Raw genomic sequence first — 22,488 nt, 5'->3', positions numbered from 1 at the left:
CGATTTTACACAGGCTTACTTCAGTGCATCGGATGAAGTGAGCTGTAGCTCACGAAAGCTTATGCTCAAATAAATTGGTTAGTCTCTAAGGTGCCACTAGTACTCTTTTTCTTTTTGCGAATACAGACCCACACGGCTGCTACTCTGAAACCTTACTTCAGTGAGATAACTTTACATTGTTGCAGCAAATCCTGGAGTTTGGTTGGTCATTTTTTGGGTCAGGCAAACCACTTCAAACAAAATGGGAAAATCTTGGCCCAGAACTCATACTGAACTTTTAGGGGTAGAAAAAGTCTGGTTCACTTTAACACACCCCCTCCCCTGCCCCACATCTCTGTGCTTTCTGGTTTAAGCCAAGAGTGGAAGTGAAAACAAATATTGACAAAAGGCTGCTCTTGAATTCCTGGTCTGGGCATAACCAGGACCTGCTGGAACTCTGGCAATTAAAAGGCTGCATTAGTGACAAACAGCTAAGAAATGAGTGGTTAAAAACCTAAAAGGCCGTCAGCCTCTTCTTCTCCTTCACACCCCTCCTTAGGATCTACCCCTGCCAAATCTGCCCGTGATTGCTGACTGGAGGGCAGATGACACTTCCTTTAGCTTTTTTGTTTTCAAATCACATCTGCTTAATTTTAAGCACCTAAATAATCCCACTGAAGTCATGTTAGTGAAGTTAATTATGTCGGTAAGTGTTTGCAGGATCAGGGCCCTAGACTGTCAGGTGTTTGGGGCAGGACCAGGCCTTCGTATGTGTGTGTTCAATGCCTGGCACAACAGCTACTGGAATATTAAATACAATCATAATAAACTGCCTGAGAATGTAGTGACTATTGTTCTGCATTTGTACAGAACCTAGCACAATGAAATTCTGGTCTATGATCAGGACTCCCAGGCACTATGATAATACAAATAATTAATAATATTAATAACCACCAGCTTTAAGGATGATCTTCACTGTAAGGGGATGAGTTCCACTCTTAGGTAATGTCTAAATTCGAGCTGGAGGGCTAATGCCCAGCTTGGAGACATACCCCCTGTCAAGGTTCCTTCCCCACTCTGAACTCTAGAGTACAGATGTGGGGACCTGCATGAAAACCTCCTAAGCTTACTTTTACCAGCTTAGGTTAAAACTTCCCCAAGGTACAAATTAATTTTACCCTTTGCCCTTGGAATTTCCACTGCCACCACCAAACTTTAACTGGGTTTACTGGGAAACGTAGTTTGGACACGTCTTCCCCCCCAAAATCCTCTCAACCCTTGCACCCCACTTCCTGGGGAAGGTTTGGTAAAAATCTTCACCAGTTTGCACAGCTGACCACAGACCCAAACCCTTGGATCTTAGAACAATGAAAAGCATTCAGTATTCTTACAAGAAGACTTTTAATAGAAGTAAAGGAATCATCTCTGTAAAATCAGGATGGTAGATACCTTACAGGGTAATTAGATTCAAAACATAAAGAATCCCTCTAGGCAAAACCTTAAGTTACAAAAAAGACACACAGACAGGAATAGTCATTCTATTCAGCACAGTTCTTTTCTCAGCCATTTAAAGAAATCATAATCTAACACATACCTAGCTAGATTACTTACTAAAAGTTCTAAGACTCCATTCCTGTTCTGACCCTGGCAAAAACAGCATACAGACAGACCCAGACACTTTGTTTTTTCCCCCTCCTCCCAGCTTTTGAAAGTATCTTGTCTCCTCATTGATCATTTTGGTCTGGTGCCAACGAGGTTACCTTTAGCTTCTTAACCCTTTACAGGTGAGAGGATTTTTCCTCTGACCAGGAGGGATTTTAAAGGGGTTTACCCTTCCCTTTATATTTATGACACCCCCACTAGCTCTGATCGAGGTAGTGCACTAATAATAAAGTGACAGCAGCGGCATGAGGAGTGGGAGGGACTAGCTGCCCTAAGATCCCACCTGAATCTCTAGGGATGTACTAGGGGCAGCTAGCTCCTCCCGCTGCTCATGCTGCCATGGCTGCACTATTTTCAGTGGGCTAGCTCAGTCAGAGCTAGCGTGGGTATGTCTCCTCAAGCTGGGAGTCACCCCCCACTAACACGGCTGCTACTCTTTAACCACAGAATTAATGGGAGTGACTTACAATTGCTATCTTAGACACTTAGGGCTGGATTTTCAAGTGCTCAGCACCCACAAATGGAGTCAGATTTTCAAGAACGCTCATTCATGGCCAGATTTTCACACAGAGCTAGGCACCCAAGGTGCTGAGATTTCTGGAAAATCCCATCAGTTATTTTGGTGCCTAAATGGAAGGCAAGTTCTTCTGAAACTCTGGCCTGTAATAAGAAGTTCTGTAATTGGCATGTTTGGGGCTGGTCTCTTCTTCAATTCATGTGGAGCGCAGACAGTAATACTGATCGACCTGGAACAACTCGTCGAGGGCTTTGGTTGAAAGATGCCTGTGACGTATTATTCCTAGAACCCTACAACATTATTGCTGTTCCTATTTGCTTACCCCATTGACAGGGAATTACATATTACATATAATACATACAGTTGATCTTGCTGGAAGTATTTTTACTCAGTAGGATAATAAAGCCCTCTAAAAATCTCTCAGCTGTTAGGGAACATGATGCTTATTGCATATTCCAGATATGAGTCAATCTCTGCAGCCTTCTGTGTGGCAAAGGGTCCTTGATTTCTTCCAATGCCTGTTGAAGGGAGGCTGGACAGAACACCGTGCTTTTCCTCTTTAAATAGGAAACAACAACCCCGTGAAAGCCCTTCTAATATTGGTACTATTTGATTTCGTGCTTCCTTTCTCTCCCATTGAAGAGGATGGGAGTTTTGCCATGGACTTTATTGAACGGTGATAACATCAGTTACAAGTAGATATTTTTCTTCTGGCTATAGGATCATGGCTGGATTTTCCATTCATGGCCCCTTGCAGCCTAGAACAGAAACACTCCTTATCCCAATCTCTACCTGGGTTTCATTAGAGCAAACTCCCATGGTGTCCAGGAACCTGAAACAAGAAATGGAGGAAGGGTCACTTACTTTCTCACTGTATACCTTGACTCCTGTTCTACCGGAGGCAGAGGTGACAGCCAGTTCTTAGCACCACAGCCTAAGACATACCTGCCCCACCAAAAAACATTCTACTCTTATCATAAAAGGATACACAAAAGGTACTTCAAGAGAAGTTTACTATGTCTAAAGCAGTTTTAGCGCATTACCTGTGCCAGTCACTAACCGTAATTACTGAGGACCGTATGGTAGGCTGCCCATTTGTGAAACTTTTGGTGATACTGGGTTTGTACAAAGAGACTGAAGGCACCATATAGCCCAAGAGATTGTAGTTTATTGGGTATAAGATGGAACTAGAAGCTCAAGCTCTTAATATTTTATTCCTTTGCTAATTAAACTTCAGGATGTCCCAGAAGGAAATACTCAGTATCAAGTACCAGAAGGAGGAAATTAGCTAAGCTGCCTATTTTATGAAGTATCAAGCTAGACTTCACCAGTGACAGCAATGCACATAGGGGATTCTGGCAGAAATACTGGGCCATATCTCCAGCTGGTTTAAGTTGGCATAGCACTACTGAAGTTAATGGGGCTTTGCTGATTTAAGCCAGCTAAGGATCTGGCCCATAAAAAGCCAGACTCACAATAGTGATCCAGAGCAATGAGGGCTGCACCAGTGCAATGACTGCCTCTCCCTCCCCCCAGCGTTGGAGGAATTGTTGCAACCTCACTCTTCACCTATGTCATACAAGAGAGTTGCCCATATTCTGCTCATTTTCTTAAATTGTTTTTACCTTTGTTCAGTTTTTTGGAGGAGGGATTTTGCTGTTTCAGGGTCGCTCCTCAGCAAGGCTTGATACATGGTGGAGGACTGGAAAAACCCAGTTACTCCCGCAACAGACATGAGAATTTTGTCTAAGATCTGGGTAACTCTGCAAGAGTGGGAAGAAACCAGAGCATTGGAGAAGTAAGCCTGGAGGATAATGGAGCTACACTGATTTATACAAGCTGAGGATCTGGCTCATGCAGATTATTAACATGTGTGGCATGATCTATTATCCCTTCCCCCTTTTGGACATTTGTTTATGGGGAAACCTCTCTCATTTGATGAGGAGGCCACACAGAAGAACCAGACAGACCAGACACTGTAGATTTGTTTGAAGGACATTGGACCAAATGATCTCAGTGCTACCGTCTAGCCTTAAACTCTATGAATCTTCTGCAACCTGCAGTCTCAAAGTGAAGACCAATGAATGCCGCCCAAGTGCCCAGTATTCCAGGGTTCACACAGCCCACAATGCAAGAGATTACATAAAATTCAGTTTTGTCCTTGTCGTCTCACCTCCGCTTGTCCTGAAAAGGCACAGACTCAAACACCTCTTTATACTCTGCAAAGACAAGTTTTACTTTTTCATCTGCATATTCAAGAAGCAGGTCCCGGGTCTGTAACGTCAGAACAGAAACAACAAATATGTAATGTAAGGCCTTGATCCTCCACTTCATCTGAGCTGCACTCCCTGATTCAGGGCTGCCTGGCCTGAGGGCCAGTTAGAGCTACACAGGAGAATAATGGAATAATACAGACCCTTCAGACTTCCCCATACATAATACTCGCAGAAGTTATGTGAATGGGCTACATCTGAACAATTGTATTTTGGGTTTAATGGTCATTTCCCTCCCCCCGACCACCCACCCATTATTATTTGTACTAGACCGAATCTCTTTCTTTTGGTGTGTTATAGTAATGTTCTTTTACAGAGAATATCCACGAAAAACTGCCCTACTTCAAAATGGCGGACATAACCTCTTCCATTGTTCTTACTTGGGGCTTAGGCCATAAGGCTGACCTCAGCTAAGATGGCCTCTATCAAAATGATCACTGCCCATGCAATGAGAATGAAGCCACCTCAGGGAAGATGGTGGCCACCTGTGCCATCAGGAGGCAGATAGGAATACTATGACGACCAAGTAAATGGAGACAGCAGCCATCTTTGTTGAGACATACTGTAGCCTTACTCTCATAGATACCCTTCTCAAAATGGCCCCCCAACTGAGTGACACTATGCAGGTGGGAGAAGACAGAAAGCTAATATGTCTTTACAATCAGTTCAATCTAAAGAGACCATAGCATTATAATGCCTTAGTCAGAATTCTATGGGCATTAATGGTATCAATAGAGGACAGAATTAATGTTTTTGGGTACCTGGCCTGAGTCATCTCCTTACCTTAGGGAAGGTAAGTCTAACAATAACTCTGAATGTCCTGGTTTGTAATACTTCATTAGGGGATAATTACAACAGCCACTAATGTATTTTATCCCAAGTTATTCATATGTACTCTGAGCCATACCTCAATGTGAAGGTAGTTTTTGTCAGGGAATGGGTTTTATGTGATGGAAGCTGCCTGAACACAAGCCAGCCTTCCCAAATGTACCACATCACCTGGCAGCGTTCCATAAGGGCCAGATCCAAATCCCAGTGGAGTCAAATCACTCTTGCATACTTCCATGGACCTTGGCTCAGGCCCTACATACAACCCCAAGGCTACATTAAAAGAACATTATCCAGGATACAAAGTCAAGCACTCAAAGTTAAGAAATGCCAGAATTAAGGTTGTTTGCGTAACCTTAATTTGCCTCCATCGTACACCTTCTCTATGATACAGTCTTTAAGTTACATGACTGGATACTAGTTTTTCCACAGGCCCCCTACCTAACTCAGTGAACAAGATGGACAATGCTCACATAATGTGTAGCTATTTAATATTTTGCTTTATCCTGATTGTCCAACGTGTGACCTCATGCCTTATTTCCTGCATACTATTCAAACCCTGCCATGCACAGTTATTAATTTCTGTGTGGGCTTGTCTGTGTTGCTCACCACTATAGTGTTTGAGAGCTTCACAAACATTAAAAATCTCAGCCTCCATCCCCAAGGTCCTCATGCCACCTCACAGTATCCCCTCATCTCACTCTTGGGCATCTTGTCCTTCTCTCCTTGACAACCAGTTCTAGCCGCCAGCCTGTAGCCTGCTTTATGCCCAATTATCCTGTTCTCATTGGCTCCAAGTCCTAGACTCCCCGCCCTCCTCAAGCTCCTTGTCTCAATCTACTCCCTCTACCACCACAACTCATGTCCTCTCTGAATTGAGCCAGGTTGCTTCCTGCTCATGCTGCATGGGCATAAGCAGGGCGCCACTGAAGACAGTGTCCCTGCGGTGAGGACTGGTGCCCAGCACCACAGTGACCTGCAGCAGGGAACATCCAGCTCAGCCCCAACAGCTTCAGGATGGAGCATACTCAATTGCTGTGTGGGGATGGTGCATTCACAGTCTGTGGGCGAGCACCAGGAGCTGTGAGGAGCTGGAGCATGTTCATTGCAGATGGAATCTTTGGAAAATTTAGCTGCCAAACCCTCTACTGACAATGTTCAAGCTGAAATTTTTCAAAGAGTTATAACTCAGCCAAGTTCAGGTGGTTTTCCCAGGGGGAAAAAAAATTGGAAGGCACATCCCTTGCACAACCGCTCTCCAAATTCCAAGCTCTGCTCCAGAGCGCTGAGGAGCTAGAACTTCTCAACACAATGGGTATAAGAATTTGTTTTGAAATGGGCAAAGGCACCTATTAGTCTCTATTTCTGTTTTTTGGAAATGGCTGACTGTTTTTGCTGTGGCAGACAGGCAGAAAGGAAAATTTCAGCCCAAACGCTTAAGGTCTGGCAAAATTATAAACAGCTGAAAACAGGGTCTTATACTGGAAAGTGTCTGGCAACCTTAAAATATACTATACACTTCCTGGCATATGGAGTGTTTTTTTTTAAAAAAGAGGATTGTTTTCTTCTCCCACCTCAGTGAGGATTTCCGTAAGCCTTTCCGAGCAGTCTTTATAGTGCATACTGAAGTCTGTAGTGTAGGTGCTAAGGGCCACACAGCCATGTGGCCTGAGAACTCGATCCACTTCTTTCATGAACCTCGGCACATCAAACCAGTGGGCAGCTGTGAAAGCAGTAATGAAGTCCACGGAACCATCCTCAAATGGCAGCTCCTCTGCAGGGCACACACTATAAAGGGAAACAGGGAAGATATTTAAATTGGGAAGAAGGAGTCGTCTCTACTGGGGCCTGATGTGCCTGAAACTTGTCAGGTGTGGATGCTGCTGAGAGGAAATGTGGTGTTGTTGAAAATCTGACATTGAAAATCCTCACTTTTTTGTTCCCTTGGAACTGAAGAGTGGTTTGGCCTAAGAATGTCAGCCCAAGCTCCAAAATCCATATTTCAGCATTTAATTAGGAGCGGCTTGATTTTCAGAAGCCGAGCACCTGCAGCTCCTGCCGACTTTCAGATGGAGTCGTGAGTTCTGGGTAATCTGTGAAAAAGCAGACCAAATATGTTTGAAATCAGGCACCTAGAAATGACTGACCTCGTTTGAAAATGCTGGCCTGTATCTGTCCTGTTCATGAAGTGCTTGCTTTGTGCAAAGGTCAGCACTCTGGATACACCCAAAGGGAAAGCATCCTTTTATGGAACACTTACTGGTAAGAAACATTTGGGAAGGAGGCAGCTTGTTTGGCTGCCTCGATTTGAGCTTCACTGATGTCTGTTCCAACCACCTTCTCAAAATGAGCTGCAAGTACGCGAGTGCTTTGTCCCGACCCGCAGCCAACATCCACTGCCAGCCGAATGGGGTCTACTTTCTGAGGAGAGAACAGACACGTCTCAGCAAGCGGAGCACAAATTCTTATGAAGAGCCAAATCTTAGTCCTCTTTACACCCCTGTACACATACCCAGTCCTAGTCACAGAGTAAAGGCTCTGATTCTCCAGGTAATTAGAGTAACGTTTGTAGTATCCTATTGGTTTCACCCCTACTGTATTCTATAGGTCTTCTCCACAGTATTCTCAGCCTAGGGCCTGACATGGTCACTTACCTTTTCTTCCAAGTAGGAGAAGATGAGACTTTGGAGATTTTCAGAGGGAGAGAATCTGTATTTCTGATACAAAGCTGCATGATGTCGTGCCTCAAACAAACGCACAGCCATGTTCCAGCAAACTGGCACCTAAGGCGATTAGGCAAATTCACTTGGTTACATTAGTCATGTGATGGGTTGGATGAAGTGAGCTGTAGCTCACGAAAGCTTATGCTCAAATAAATTGGTTAGTCTCTAAGGTGCCACAAGTACTCCTTTTCTTTTTGCGAATACAGACTAACACGGCTGTTACTCTGAAACTTGTCAAAACCCCCCTTGTGACTGCCACCTGATGTGCTTTGATTACCTCTGAGTCTGTTTTCCCTGCCAGCTTATGACTTCAGTGCCCTGCTTGGTTTGAGCTAGACACGCTTGCCTGCTGCGCAAACAGCCCCAGGTCTCAATCACATCCCCCAACAGCCGCAGGCTTAAATGATAGATGCAAAATGATACATGCATAGAAATAGGATGAATATATTGAGTGGATCAAAACCTTTGCAGAGATATGTTACACAGCATATGTAGCATAAAACATATTTCAGTTATGTCATATATACATTCATAAGCATATTTCCATAAACCATTATGGGGTGCAACATCACAAGCCGTAAGATCAAACTCCACTATGTAATTAACTCAATTAAATATTACTCAAGTTACGTACTGAAGTTCTAACCCTTGGAATCAGTGAAGGGTAAAGATACTTCTTGTTCACTATGGGTCAGTGAACTTTGCTTTTCAAGTGTCTTTGTCTTGGGTATAGGTGGTAAATGTAAAAAGCAGAATACAGGGGTTTGTGGGAGGAAATATGATGTGGGCCAGATCATCTAGTGCTGCAAATCAGAAGGGAATGGGCTATGCTGATTTGCACCAGCCGATTATCTGGGCCTATGTTTACAGCAGGGCTGGTCAAAATGTGTCAAATTATTTTTTGTCAAAAATACTTATTTTTAACTGACAATTTGTCAAAAAACAGTCTCTTAAACATTGCAAAATGTGGCATTTTCTTTTTTTGTTATTTTAAAATACGTTTTACCATTAATGTTTTGGTTTTTCTTATTCTCTTTTACCTTCTCTCCTCCCTTTTTTCACTCCTCACTCATTTTTGAAAATTGTCTCCCTCCCGCCTCTGAAATAACTGTGGGGATGGGGGAATAAGGGAAAGAAATCCCCCCCCCCCCAAAATGAAAGTGACAAAAATACCTGGAAAAATATTTTAAAACTACAAAAACATTTTAGCAAAAACTAAAAAGGGGCATTTCAGTAAAATGAGAACAACCTTTCAAATTTCATTCTGGCTTGTTGAAGCTGTTCCACTGTGTATAAGCAATTCAACATTCATTGGGCCACACAGAGAGAGCATAAGAACTACTACTGTATATAGCCTAGTGGTTTGGGCACTCACATGGGAGACCCTTGTTCAAATCTCTGCTCTGCCTGTTTTAAGGGATGGCAGCCTGGGTCCCCCAAATGCCAGGTGAGTGCCAATCAAGCAGGAATACTCTGTGGCAGCTGAGTTCCACAATTGGACAGGATAGCCAGGTCTGAACAGTTTATAGTCCAAAGACATTCATATCTCATGAAATAACACTGCCTATATGATCAGCGGTATAACCACATAATGCAAAGTCACTGGGCATATCACATTCTCTTTAGAAAAATAATCTGCTGAATAAAAAAACCTGTACATTATGCAAAATGATAAAACCTTGGCTATAGAACAATCTTGATACCAGAAAGCAATATCACTTCATTTACTGATATTTACATCCGTCTCGGATAGAATCTAGGATAAGATACATGACTCCCCTGTTATGTTGGTTATTAGGCTTTTCCCCCTATATCTAACAGTGAAGAAATTTAGCAATAGCCAGATTTTCCTTCTGGGCTGCCAAAAATGTCTTCTTGTGGAAGAGGCATTGTGATGGGTTTAAGTCTCCTACTGCCAAAAGGCTGCTAGCAATAGCTGTCAATCAAAGTACCTTGCCATCTCTGTGTACATCCATACATTATAAGACAGCATTAATCTAAACATCTTTGCTTGTCTCTTCAGTGCATTCTGTCACATTTTCGCATAAGGCGACTTCTGGGTAGGTTATTTGTCTCCACATCAGATTTCTGTAGACAATATTTGACTTTGAAGTTAAACTTAGCTAATTCTGCAACCCACTGGTGTGCTATGGCATTCAGCCTTGCAGAGAGAAAAAGGGGTTGCTATCATTATAAACCATGTCCACAAAGGATTGTGTGTAGTAGAGGTTGTTGGAAAACTTGTCAGTTACAGCCCTTTACAAAGTCTGAAACTCCAGCTTCCCGTGTCTGAATCTGTCATGGGGACAGGGCGCAGATGAATACATCAAGGAAGAGGAGAGTTTAAGATCTCTAGGCTCAGCTATGATGGGACTGGTATCAGTACCCTGAATATTGTAGAATAGATAGTACCATTCTGTCTCTAAAAAGATTTCAATTTATTTCAGTTCTTCATGCTTTTATTGTCAAAACCACAGGGACACGGAAAGAAAAACGGCTCAGGAAGCAGAGTAAAGGACATAGAATTATAACAATTTATAGGAGATAAAAGTTAGGACTGAGCCACCATCATTTGCCCACTGGACAAAAACATTTTCAGTCAATTGTTTTGCAACCCCTAATTGTGCATTTCTTTCACAGAGATAAAAACTTCTCAACCTGACAAGCCCTGCCAGGCACAAGTTAGCATGTGAGAAACACCAAAAGAAACTGTGAAGCAATCAAAGGAAACGTACCTTGTATCTGTATGTCACTGAAACAGATGGATTCCCTGCCCAAGAAGCAAGAACTCCTGCCGTAGTTGATGAATTAGCGGTATTCTTTCTGCAGCTTGGGGGAAGCCAACCTGTGAACACGGAAGCTTTGATTTGTTAATGCCCAGGTCAGCTGAGCGCAATCCATTGTTTTAGAAACTTGAGAACAGAAGATTCCATTGGCTGCTGGTTTTCAGCTGAATAAATATAACCAATCAAATGCATTTTAAGAACTGGCCAGTAGAACTCTCATTTATGATGTTTCTTCTCTTTCTTGGAAACCCTGTGTCAGTTAGACCGAGACATCTCTTTATCGAAATGTGTTTCTGGGAAACAAAGTTTAACTCTGCTGAGTATTTTAGAGTAAATATATTTTATGGCGTGATTTTGACTACTTCTGAATTTTACAATGAGATTTGCATTTGGAACCTTACACAGAATTAAGTTTGATGAATGCAAAAGGATACTGTCAGGTACTTGTAGGCTTTAATTGTTATTCCTTTCCTCACTCTTGGGTGTAACAGTCCCCTAGAGATGTGAAACTGAAAAGCTTTTCCAACCAGTTACCACACTTTCTATATGGAAAAGTTCTTGTTTCTTTTGGAGCACCTGCTGCCTCTGCTTCATGTCAATTGCTGTGTGTCTAGTGCCAGCCTCCGTGATTTCTGTGAAGTTCTGTTATTTCCAATAAGACGAACGCCCAGGAATGATGGATGGGGCATTTTTTTATTCTGTTCTTTGGGAGATTAAACGTATCTAGGGAAGCATGTTACTTTCTGGGAGCTGATATGTTACCTTTGAAATTTGGATGTATTTTACTACATACAAAAAAGAAAGTCACTGAAATGAAAGGGAGATTTTCCTGACTATGGAAAAGATTTCGGAACATAAATTATCTATTCCTCCTCCACACGTTCTAATCAGTGTACTCAAATTGCAGCTATTTTAAGGGAATTTCGATTTTCCACAAGCTTACTTCAGTGCATCGGATGAAGTGAGCTGTAGCTCACGAAAGCTTATGCTCAAATAAATTGGTTAGTCTCTAAGGTGCCATTAGTACTCCTTTTCTTTTTGCGAATACAGACTAACACGGCTGCTACTCTGAAACCTTACTTCAGTGAGATAACTTTACATTGTTGCAGCAAATCCTGGAGTTTGGTTGGTCATTTTTTGGGTCAGGCAAACCACTTCAAACAAAATGGGAAAATCTTGGCCCAGAACTCATACTGAACTTTTAGGGGTAGAAAAAGTCTGGTTCACTTTAACACACCCCCTCCCCTGCCCCACATCTCTGTGCTTTCTGGTTTAAGCCAAGAGTGGAAGTGAAAACAAATATTGACAAAAGGCTGCTCTTGAATTCCTGGTCTGGGCATAACCAGGACCTGCTGGAACTCTGGCAATTAAAAGGCTGCATTAGTGACAAACAGCTAACAAATGAGTGGTTAAAAACCTAAAAGGCCGTCAGCCTCTTCTTCTCCTTCACACCCCTCCTTAGGATCTACCCCTGCCAAATCTGCCAGTGATTGCTGGCTGGAGGGCAGATGACACTTCCTTTAGCTTTTTTGTTTTCAAATCACATCTGCTTAATTTTAAGAATCTAAATAATCGCACTGAAGTCATGTTAGTGAAGTTAATTATGTCGGTAAGTGTTTGCAGGATCAGGGCCCTAGACTGTCAGGTGTTTGGGGCAGGACCAGGCCTTCGTATGTGTGTGTTCAATGCTTGGCACAACAAGATGCTACTGGAATATTAAATACAATCATAATAAACTGCCTGAGAATATAGTGACTATTCTTCTGCATTTGTACAGAACCTGGCACGATGAAATTCTGGTCTATGAGCAGGGCTCCCAGGCACTATGATAATACAAATAATTAATAATACTAATAACCACCAGCTTTAAGGATGATCTTCACTGTAAGGGGATGAGTTCCACCCTTAGGTAATGTCTAAATCTGAGCCGGAGGGCTAATGCCCAGCTTGGAGACATACCCCCACTAGCTCTGATCGAGGTAGTGCACTAATAATAAAGTGACAGTAGCGGCATGAGGAGTGGGAAGGACTAGCTGCCCTAAGATCCCACCTAAGACCCTAGGGATGTACTAGGGGCAGCTAGCTCCTCCCGCTGCTTGTGCTGCCACGGCTGCACTATTTTCAGTGAGCTAGCTCAGTCAGAGCTAGCGTGGGTATGTCTCCTCAAGCTGGGAGTCACCTCCCACTAACACGGCTGCTACTCTTTAACCACAGAATTAATGGGAGTGACTTACAATTGCTATCTTAGACACTTAGGGCTGGATTTTCAAGTGCTCAGCACCCACAAATGGAGTCAGATTTTCAAGAACGCTCATTCATGGCCAGATTTTCACACGGAGCTAGGCACCCAAGGTGCTGAGATGTCTAGAAAATCCCATCAGTTATTTTGGTGCCTAAATGGAAGGCAAGTTCTTCTGAAACTCTGGCCTGTAATAAGAAGTTCTGTAATTGGCATGTTTGGGGCTGGTCTCTTCTTCACTTCATGTGGAGCGCAGACAGTAATACTGATCGATCTGGAACAACTCGTCGAGGGCTTTGGTTGAAAGATGCCTGTGACGTATTATTCCTAGAACCCTACAACATTATTGCTGTTCCTATTTGCTTACCACATTGACAGGGAATTACATATAGCAGTTGATCTTGCTGGAAGTGTTTTTACTCAGTAGGATAATAAAGCCCTCCAAAAATCTCTCAGCTGTTAGGGAACATGATGTTTATTGCATATTCCAGATATGAGTCAATCTCTGCAGCCTTCTATGTGGCAAAGGGTCCTTGATTTCTTCCAATGCCTGTTGAAGGGAGGCTGGACAGAACACCGTGCTTTTCCTCTTTAAATAGGAAACAACAACCCCGTGAAAGCCCTTCTAATATTGGTACTATTTGATTTCGTGCTTCCTTTCTCTCCCATTGAAGAGGACGGGAGTTTTGCCATGGACTTTATTGAACGGTGATAACATCAGTTACAAGTAGATCCAAAAAATCGAGATTTTTCTTCTGGCTATAGGATCATGGCTGGATTTTCCATTCATGGCCCCTTGCAGCCTAGAACAGAAACACTCCTTATCCCAATCTCTACCTGGGTTTCATTAGAGCAAACTCCCATGGTGTCCAGGAACCTGAAACAAGAAATGGAGGAAGGGTCACTTACTTTCTCACTGTATACCTTGACTCCTGTTCTACCGGAGGCAGAGGTGACAGCCAGTTCTTAGCACCACAGCCTAAGACATACCTGCCCCACCAAAAAACATTCTACTCTTATCATAAAAGGATACACAAAAGGTACTTCAAGAGAAGTTTACTATGTCTAAAGCAGTTTTAGCGCATTACCTGTGCCAGTCACTAACCGTAATTACTGAGGACCGTATGGTAGGCTGCCCATTTGTGAAACTTTTGGTGATACTGGGTTTGTACAAAGAGACTGAAGGCACCATATAGCCCAAGAGATTGTGGTTTATTGGGTATAAGATGGAACTAGAAGCTCAAGCTCTTAATATTTTATTCCTTTGCTAATTAAACTTCAGGATGTCCCAGAAGGAAATACTCAGTATCAAGTACCAGAAGGAGGAAATTAGCTAAGCTGCCTATTTTATGAAGTATCAAGCTAGACTTCACCAGTGACAGCAATGCACATAGGGGATTCTGGCAGAAATACTGGGCCATATCCCCAGCTGGTTTAAGTTGGCATAGCACTACTGAAGTTAATGGGGCTTTGCTGATTTAAGCCAGCTAAGGATCTGGCCCATAAAAAGGCAGACTCACAATAGTGACCCAGAGCAATGAGGGCTGCACCAGTGCAATGACTGCCTCTCCCTCCCCCCAGCGTTGGAGGAATTGTTGCAACCTCACTCTTCACCTATGTCATACAAGAGAGCTGCCCATATTCTGCTCATTTTCTTAAATTGTTTTTACCTTTGTTCAGTTTTTTGGAGGAGGGATTTTGCTGTCTCAGGGTCGCTCCTCAGAAAGGCTTGATACATGGAGAAGGACTGGAATAACCCGATCACCCCAGAAACAGACATGGGAATTTTGTCTAAGATCTGGGTAACTCTGCAAAAGTGGGAAGAAACCAGAGCATTGGAGAAGTAAGCCTGGAGGATAATGGAGCTACACTGATTTATACAAGCTGAGGATCTGGCTCATGCAGATTATTAAGATGTGGGGCATGATCTGTTATCCCTTCCCCTTTTTGGACATTTGTTTATGGGGAAACCTCTCTCATTTGATGAGGAGGCCACACAGATGAACCAGACAGATGAGACACTGTAGATCTGTTTGAAGGACATTGGACCAAATGATCTCAGTGCTACCGTCTAGCCTTAAACTTTATGAATCTTCTGCAACCTGCAGTCTCAAAGTGAAGACCAATGAATGCCGCCCAAGTGCCCAGTATTCCAGGGTTCACATAGCCCACAATGCAAGAGATTACATAAAATTCAGTTTTGTCCTTGTCGTCTCACCTCCGCTTGTCCTGAAAAGGCACAGACTCAAACACCTCTTTATACTCTGCAAAGACAAGTTTTACTTTTTCATCTGCATATTCAAGAAGCAGGTCCTTGGTCTGTAAAGTCAGAACAGAAACAGCAAATATGTAATGTAAGGCCTTGATCCTCCACTTCATCTGAGCTGCACTCCCTGATTCAGGGCTGCCTGGTCTGAGGGTCAGTTAGAGCTACACAGGAGAATAATGGAATAATACAGACCCTTCAGACTTCCCCACACATAATACTCGCAGAAGTTATGTGAATGGGCTACATCTGAACAATTGTATTTTGGGTTTAATGGTCATTTTCCTCCCCCACGACCACCCACCCATTATTGTTTGTACTAGACCGAATCTCTTTCTGTTGGCATGATATAGTAATGTTCTTTTACAGAGAATATCCATGAAAAACTGCCCTACTTCAAAATGGCGGACATAACCTCTTCCATTGTTCTTACATGGGGCTTAGGCCATAAGGCTGACCTCAGCTAAGATGGCCTCTATCAAAATGATCACTGCCCATGCAATGAGAATGAAGCCACCTCAGGGAAGATGGCGGCCACCTGTGCCATCAGGAGGCAGATAGGAATACTATGACGACCAAGTGAATGGAGACAGCAGCCATCTTTGTTGAGGCATACTGTAGCCTTACTCTCATAGATACCCTTCTCAAAATGGCCCCCCAACTGAGTGACACTATGGAGGTGGGAGAAGACAGAAAGCTAATATGTCTTTACAATCAGTTCAATCTAAAGAGACCATAGCATTATAACGCCTTAGTCAGAATTCTATGGGCATTACATGGTATCAAGAGAGGACAGAATTAATGTTTTTTAGGTACCTGGCCTGAGTCATCTCCTTACCTTAGAGAAGGTAAGTCTAACAATAACTCTGAATGTCCTGGTTTGTAATACTTCATTAGGGGATAATTACAACAGCCACTAATGTATTTTATCCCAAGTTATTCATATGTTCTCTGAGCCATACCTCAGTGTGAAGGTAGTTTTTGTCTGGGAATGGGTTTTATGTGATGGAAGCTGCCTGAACACAAGCCAGCCTTCCCAAATGTACCACATCACCTGGCAGCGTTCCATAAGGGCCAGATCCAAATCCCAGTGGAGTCAAATGACTCTTGCATACTTCCATGGGCTTTGGCTCAGGCCCTACATACAACCCCAAGGCTACATTAAAAGAACATTATCCAGGATACAAAGTCAAGCACTCAAAGTTAAGAAATGCCAGAATTAAGGTTGTTTGTGTAACCTTAATTTGCCTCCATCGTACACCTTCTCTATGATACAGTCTTTAAGTTACATGACTGGATACTAGTTTTTCCACAGGCCCCCTGCCTAACTCAGTGAACAAGATGGACAATGCGCACAAAATGTGTAGCTATTTAATATTTTGCTTTATCCTGATTGTCCAACGTGTGACCTCATGCCTTATTTCCTGCATACTATTCAAACCCTGCCATGTACAGTTATTAATTTCTGTGTGGGCTTGTCTGTGTTGCTCACCACTATAGTGTTTGAGAGCTTCACAAACATTAAAAATCTCAGCCTCCATCCCCAAGGTCCTCATGCCACCTCACACTATCCCCTCATCTCACTCTTGGGCATCTTGTCCTTCTCTCCTTGACAACCAGTTCTAGCCGCCAGCCTGTAGCCTGCTTTATGCCCAATTATCCTGTTCTCATTGGCTCCAAGTCCTAGACTCCCTGCCCTCCTCAAGCTCCTTGTCTCAATCTACTCCCTCTACCACCACAACTCATGTCCTCTCTGAATTGAGCCAGGTTGCTTCCTGCTCATGCTGCATGGGCATAAGCAGGGCGCCACTGAAGACAGTGTCCCTGCGGTGAGGACTGGTGCCCAGCACCACAGTGACCTGCAGCAGGGAACATCCAGCTCAGCCCCAACAGCTTCAGGATGGAGCATACTCAATTGCTGTGTGGGGATGGTGCATTCACAGTCTGTGGGCGAGCACCAGGAGCTGTGAGGAGCTGGAGCATGTTCATTGCAGATTTGGAAAATTTAGCTGCCAAACCCTCTACTGACAATGTTCAAGCTGAAATTTTTCAAAGAGTTATAACTCAGCCAAGTCCAGGTGGTTTTCCCAGGGGGAAAAAAAATCGGAAGGCACATCCCTCGCACAACCGCTCTGCAAATTCCAAGCTCTGCTCCAGAGCGCTGAGGAGCTAGAACTTCTCAACACAATGGGTATAAGAATTTGTTTTGAAATGGGCAAAGGCACCTATTAGTCTCTATTTCTGTTTTTTGGAAATGGCTGACTGTTTTTGCTGTGGCAGACAGGCAGAAAGGAAAATTTCAGCCCAAACGCTTAAGGTCTGGCAAAATTATAAACAGCTGAAAACAGGGTCTTATACTGGAAAGTGTCTGGCAACCTTAAAATATACTATACACTTCCTGCCATATGGAGTGTTTTTTTTTTTAAAAAGAGGATTGTTTTCTTCTCCCACCTCAGTGAGGATTTCCGTAAGCCTTTCCGAGCAGTCTTTATAGTGCATACTGAAGTCTGTAGTGTAGGTGCTAAGGGCCACACAGCCATGTGGCCTGAGAACTCGATCCACTTCTTTCATGAACCTCAGCACATCAAACCAGTGGGCAGCTGTAAAAGCAGTAATGAAGTCCACGGAACCATCCTCAAATGGCAGCTCCTCTGCAGGGCACACACTATAAAGGGAAACAGGGAAGATATTTAAATTGGGAAGAAGGAGTCGTCTCTACTGGGGCCTGATGTGCCTGAAACTTGTCAGGTGTGGACGCTGCTGAGAGGAAATGTGGTGTTGTTGAAAATCTGACATTGAAAAGCCTCACTTTTTTGTTCCCTTGGAACTGAAGAGTGGTTTGGCCTAAGAATGTCAGCCCAAGCTCCAAAATCCTTGTTTCGGCATTTAATTAGGAGCGGCCTGATTTTCAGAAGCTGAGGACCTGCAGCTCCTGCCGACTTTCAGATGGAGTCGTGAGTTCTGGGTACTCTGTGAAAAAGCAGACCAAATATGTTTGAAATCAGGCACCTAGAAATGACTGACCTCGTTTGAAAATGCTGGCCTGTATCTGTCCTGTTCATGAAGTGCTTGCTTTGTGCAAAGGTCAGCACTCTGGATACACCCAAAGGGAAAGCATCCTTTTATGGAACACTTACTGGTAAGAAACATTTGGGAAGGAGGCAGCTTGTTTGGCTGCCTCGATTTGAGCTTCACTGATGTCTGTTCCAACCACCTTCTCAAAATGAGCTGCAAGTACGCGAGTGCTTTGTCCCGACCCGCAGCCAACATCCACTGCCAGCCGAATGGGGTCTACTTTCTGAGGAGAGAACAGACACGTCTCAGCAAGCGGAGCACAAATTCTTATGAAGAGCCAAATCTTAGTCCTCTTTACACCCCTGTACACATACCCAGTCCTAGTCAGAGAGAAAAGGCTCTGATTCTCCAGGTAATTAGAGTAATTTCTGTAGTATCCTATTGGTTTCACTCCTACTGTATTCTATAGCAGTGCTACTCAAAGTGGTGGTCTGCGGACCGGTGCCGGTCCATGAGCCGTCGGCTGCCGGTCTGCGCGCACATTGGAAAAAAGTAATTGCCGGTCCCCCACATCAGATAGCTTGAGAAGCACTGATCTGTAGGTCTTTTCCACAGTAGAACTAACAACATGTATTCTCAGCCTAGGGCCTGACAGGGTCACTTACCTTTTCTTCCAGGTAGGAGAAGATGACACTTTGGAGATTTTCAGAGGGAGAGAATCTGTATTTCTGATAGGAATCTGCATTATACTGTGTATCTAACAAATGCACAGCCATGTTCCAGCAAACTGGCACCTAGGGGGACTAAGCAAATTCATTTTGTTACATTAGCCATAACTCCACTGACTGTAATTATAATGCTTCTTATATGATCAATGGTATAACCAATTAAATATTACTCACATTAGGTACTGAAGTTCTAACTTCCGAAATCAGCTAAGTGCAAAGATATTTCATGTTTAGCATCGGGTCAGTGAACTTTGTTTTTTCAAGTGTCTTGGTCTTGGGTAAAGGTGGTAAATGGAAAAAGCAGAGTAACAGGGGTTTGTGGGAGGAAATACGACATGGGCCAGATCATCTAGTGCTGCAAATCAGAAGGGAACTGACCTATGCTGATTTGCACTGGCTGATTATCTGGGCCTATGTTTATAGCAAGTCAAGATTTTTTATTTTTTTTTTAAAAGGTAAAAAAATTACTTTTTAAAATTGACTGTTTGTCCAAAAACAGTCACTCAAACATTGCAAAATGTGGCACTTGGGTTTTTTTGCTATTTTACAATACCTTTTACCATTTGTTTATTCTTTTTTTTTTCTCCTCACTCATTTTTGAAAATTGTCTCTCTCCCCTCTGAAGTAAATGTGGGGGTGGGGAAGAGAGAGGAAAAAAAGGGGGAAAACCACCTCCGCTCCCCAAGTGGAAGTGACAAAAATACCAGGAAAAATATTTTAAAAACTTCAAAAACTAAAAAGGGGGCACTGAAGACCCTCTAAAATGAGAGCCGCCTTTCAAATTTCATTCTGTCTTGTTGAAGCTGTTCTACTGTGTATAAGCAATTCAACGTTCATTGGGCAACACAGAGAGAACGTAAGAACTACTACTGTACATAGCCTGGTGGTTTGGGCACAAATGTGGGAGACCCCAGTTCAAGTCTCTGTTCTGCCTGGTTTAAGACCAGGGATGGGAACCTGGTCCACCAAATACCAGGTGAGTGCCAATCAAGCAGGAATACTCTGTGGCAGCTGAGTTCCACAATCTGACAGGATAGCCAGGTCTGAACAGTTCATAGTCCAAAAGACATTCATATCTGATGAAATAACACGGCCTATATGATCAGTGGTATAACCACATAATGCAAAGTCACTGGGCATATCACACATTTAGAAAAAAAAATCTGCTGAACAAAAAAACCTGTACATTATGCAAAATGATTAAACCTTGAATATAGAACAATCTCGATACCAGAAAGCAATTTCACTTCATTTACTAATTTTTACATCCGTCTTGGATAGACTGCAGGATAAGATACAGAAATAGATACTGTGTATCCTCCTCTGTTATCTTGGTGATTAGGCTTTCCCCCCTATAATTTACAATGAAGAAATTTAGCCATAGCTGGATTGTCCTTCTGGGCTGCCAAAAATGTCTTCTTGTGGAAGAGGCATTGTGATGGGTTTAATGCCCCTGGAGAAGTCTCCTACTGCCAAAAGGCTGCTAGTAATAGCTGCCAACCAAAGTACCTTGCCATCTCTGTGTACATCCATACTTTATAAGACAGCATTAATCAAAACATCTTTGCTTGTCTCTTCAGTACATTCTGTCACAATTTTGCATATGCGGACTTCTGGGTAGGTTATTTGCCTCCACATCAGATTTCTGTAGACAATATTTGACTTTGAAGTTAAACTTAGCTAATTCTGCAACCCACTGGTGTGCTATGGCATTCAGCCTTGCAGAGAGAAAAAGGGGTTGATATCATTATAAACCATGTCCACGAAAGATTGTGTGTAGTAGAGATTGTCAGGAAACTTGTCAGTTACACCCCTTTACAAAGTTTGAAAGTCCAGCTTCCAGATTCCAGCATCTGAATCTGTCACAGGGACAGGGCACAGATGAATGCATCAAGGAAGATGAGAGTTTAAGACCTCTAGGCTCAGCTACGATGGGACTTGTATCAGTACCTGAATATTATTGACTAGAAACTACCATTCTGTCTCTAAAGGATTTCAATTTAATTCAGTTCTTCATGCTTTTATTGTCAAAGCCAAAAAGGCATTGAAAGAAAAACGCTTCAGGAAGCAGAGTAAAGGACACAGAGACATAATGAATTATAACAATTTACAGGAGGTAAACGTTAGGGCTGAGCCATCATCATTTGCCCTTGTGTAGCCCACTGGACAAAAACAAACATTTTCAGTTAATTTTTTTCCAAACCCCAAATCATGCATTTCTTTCACAGAGATAAAAACTTCTCAACCTGACAAGCTCTTCCAGGCACAAGTTAGCATATGAGAAACACCAAAAGAAACTGTGAAGCAATAAAAAGAAACATACCTTGTTATCTGTGTCTGTCACTGAAACCCGAAACGGAGGGGACTCCCTGCCCAGGAAGCAAGAACTCCTGCCATAGTTGATGAATTAGCTGTATTCTTTCCGCAGCTTGGGGGAAGCCAGCCTGTGAACCCGGAAGCTTTGATTTGTTAGTGCCCAGATCAGCTGAGCCTAATCCACTGCTTTAGAAAAAGAAGATTCCATTGGCTGCTGGTTTTCAGCTGAATAAATACAACCAATCAAATGCATTTTAAGAACTGGCCAGTAGTACGGGCGGAGGGATAGCTCAGTGGTTTGAGCATTGGCCTGCTAAACCCAGGGTTTTGAGTTCAATCGTTGAGGGGGCCATTGAGGGATCTGGGGCAAAAATTGAGGATTGGTCCTGTTTGAGCAGGGGGTTGGACAAGATGATCTCCTGAGCTCCCTTCCAACCCTGATATTCTATGAACTCTCATTCACAATGGTTCTTCTCTGTCTTGGAAACCCTGTGTCAGTTTTCAAGTTGTGTGTTCATGAAACAAGAAGTTTAACCCTGTGGAGGATGTTAGAGTAAATATATTTTATAGCATGATTTTGACTACTTCTGAATTTTACCTTGAGATTTGCATTTGGAACCTTAAATAGAATTAAGTTTGATGAATGCAAAAGGATACTGTCAGCAGGTATTTGTGGGGTTTTATTGCTTTTCCTTTCCTCTCTCTTGGCTGTAACAGTCCCCTAGAGATGTGGAACTGAAAAGCTTTTCCAACCAGTTACCACACTTTCTATACGGAAAAGTACTTGAAGCACCTGGCAACATGCCTCTGTTTCATGTGAATTGCTGCGTGTGTAGTGCCAGCCTCCGTGATTTCTGTGAGGTTCTGTTATCTCCAGTACGGGCAACGCCCAGAAATGATGGATGGGGCATTTTTTTTATTCTGCTTTTTGGGAGATTAAATGTATCTAGGGAAACATGTTCGTTTCTGGGAGTTGGTAAATTACCTTTGAAATCTGGGTGTATTTTACTATACACAAAAAATTCATTGAAATGAAAGGGAAATTTTCCTGACCATGGGAAAGATTCGAGAACATAAATCATAAGAGAAATATCAATTATCTATTCCTCCTCCTCCACCCGTTCTAATGGTAGTGTACTCAATTTGCAGCTATTTT

At 42.9% G+C, this 22,488-nt stretch overlaps 1 protein-coding gene across 3 annotated transcripts; it reads right to left on the bottom strand.

Moving 5' to 3' along the window:
* Positions 1-1,541: 1,541 nt before the first annotated feature.
* On the bottom strand, positions 1,542-21,480 carry LOC141996188 (putative methyltransferase DDB_G0268948). Of its 3 annotated transcripts, XR_012641496.1 has the most exons (9): positions 21,340-21,480; positions 18,954-19,091; positions 18,411-18,571; positions 17,725-17,938; positions 15,226-15,326; positions 14,678-14,815; positions 13,003-13,884; positions 10,718-10,827; positions 8,021-8,042 (listed from the first exon to the last, which is right to left on the bottom strand). XR_012641496.1 is itself a non-coding variant. In XM_074968115.1 (8 exons), exons 3-8 carry the CDS (start codon positions 8,022-8,024, stop codon positions 2,900-2,902), a joined length of 816 nt encoding a protein of 271 aa, XP_074824216.1. In that variant the 5' UTR covers positions 8,025-8,042; positions 10,718-10,827; positions 13,375-13,399; the 3' UTR covers positions 1,542-2,899. The 3 variants fall into 3 exon arrangements, 1 of the variants encoding a protein (XP_074824216.1); XM_074968115.1 differs by lacking the exons at positions 14,678-14,815; positions 15,226-15,326; positions 17,725-17,938; ... (1 more) ...; positions 18,954-19,091; positions 21,340-21,480 and adding exons at positions 1,542-2,990; positions 3,784-3,921; positions 4,332-4,432; positions 6,834-7,047; positions 7,520-7,680 and having other exon boundaries at positions 7,914-8,042; positions 13,375-13,399; XR_012641497.1 differs by lacking the exon at positions 8,021-8,042 and having other exon boundaries at positions 10,717-10,827; positions 13,375-13,884.
* Between the last annotated feature and the right edge of the window lie 1,008 nt (positions 21,481-22,488).

The sequence above is a fragment of the Natator depressus genome, chromosome 11 (genome assembly GCF_965152275.1).
Source record: "Natator depressus isolate rNatDep1 chromosome 11, rNatDep2.hap1, whole genome shotgun sequence".
NCBI classification, from domain to species: domain Eukaryota; kingdom Metazoa; phylum Chordata; order Testudines; family Cheloniidae; genus Natator; species Natator depressus.
This window is presented reverse-complemented; position numbering and strand designations above follow the sequence as displayed.

Excerpts from the sequence above, each read along its gene's own strand:
- LOC141996188 (XM_074968115.1), bottom strand. The coding sequence starts at position 8,024 with ATGGCTGTGCGTTTGTTTGAGGCACGACATCATGCAGCTTTGTATCAG. Across the intron at positions 7,681-7,913 it reads TCTCCTACTTGGAAGAAAAG|AAAGTAGACCCCATTCGGCT; the intron begins GTAAGTGACCAT and ends TTCTCTCCTCAG. Across the intron at positions 4,433-6,833 it reads TTACGGAAATCCTCACTGAG|ACCCGGGACCTGCTTCTTGA; the intron begins GTGGGAGAAGAA and ends CTGACGTTACAG.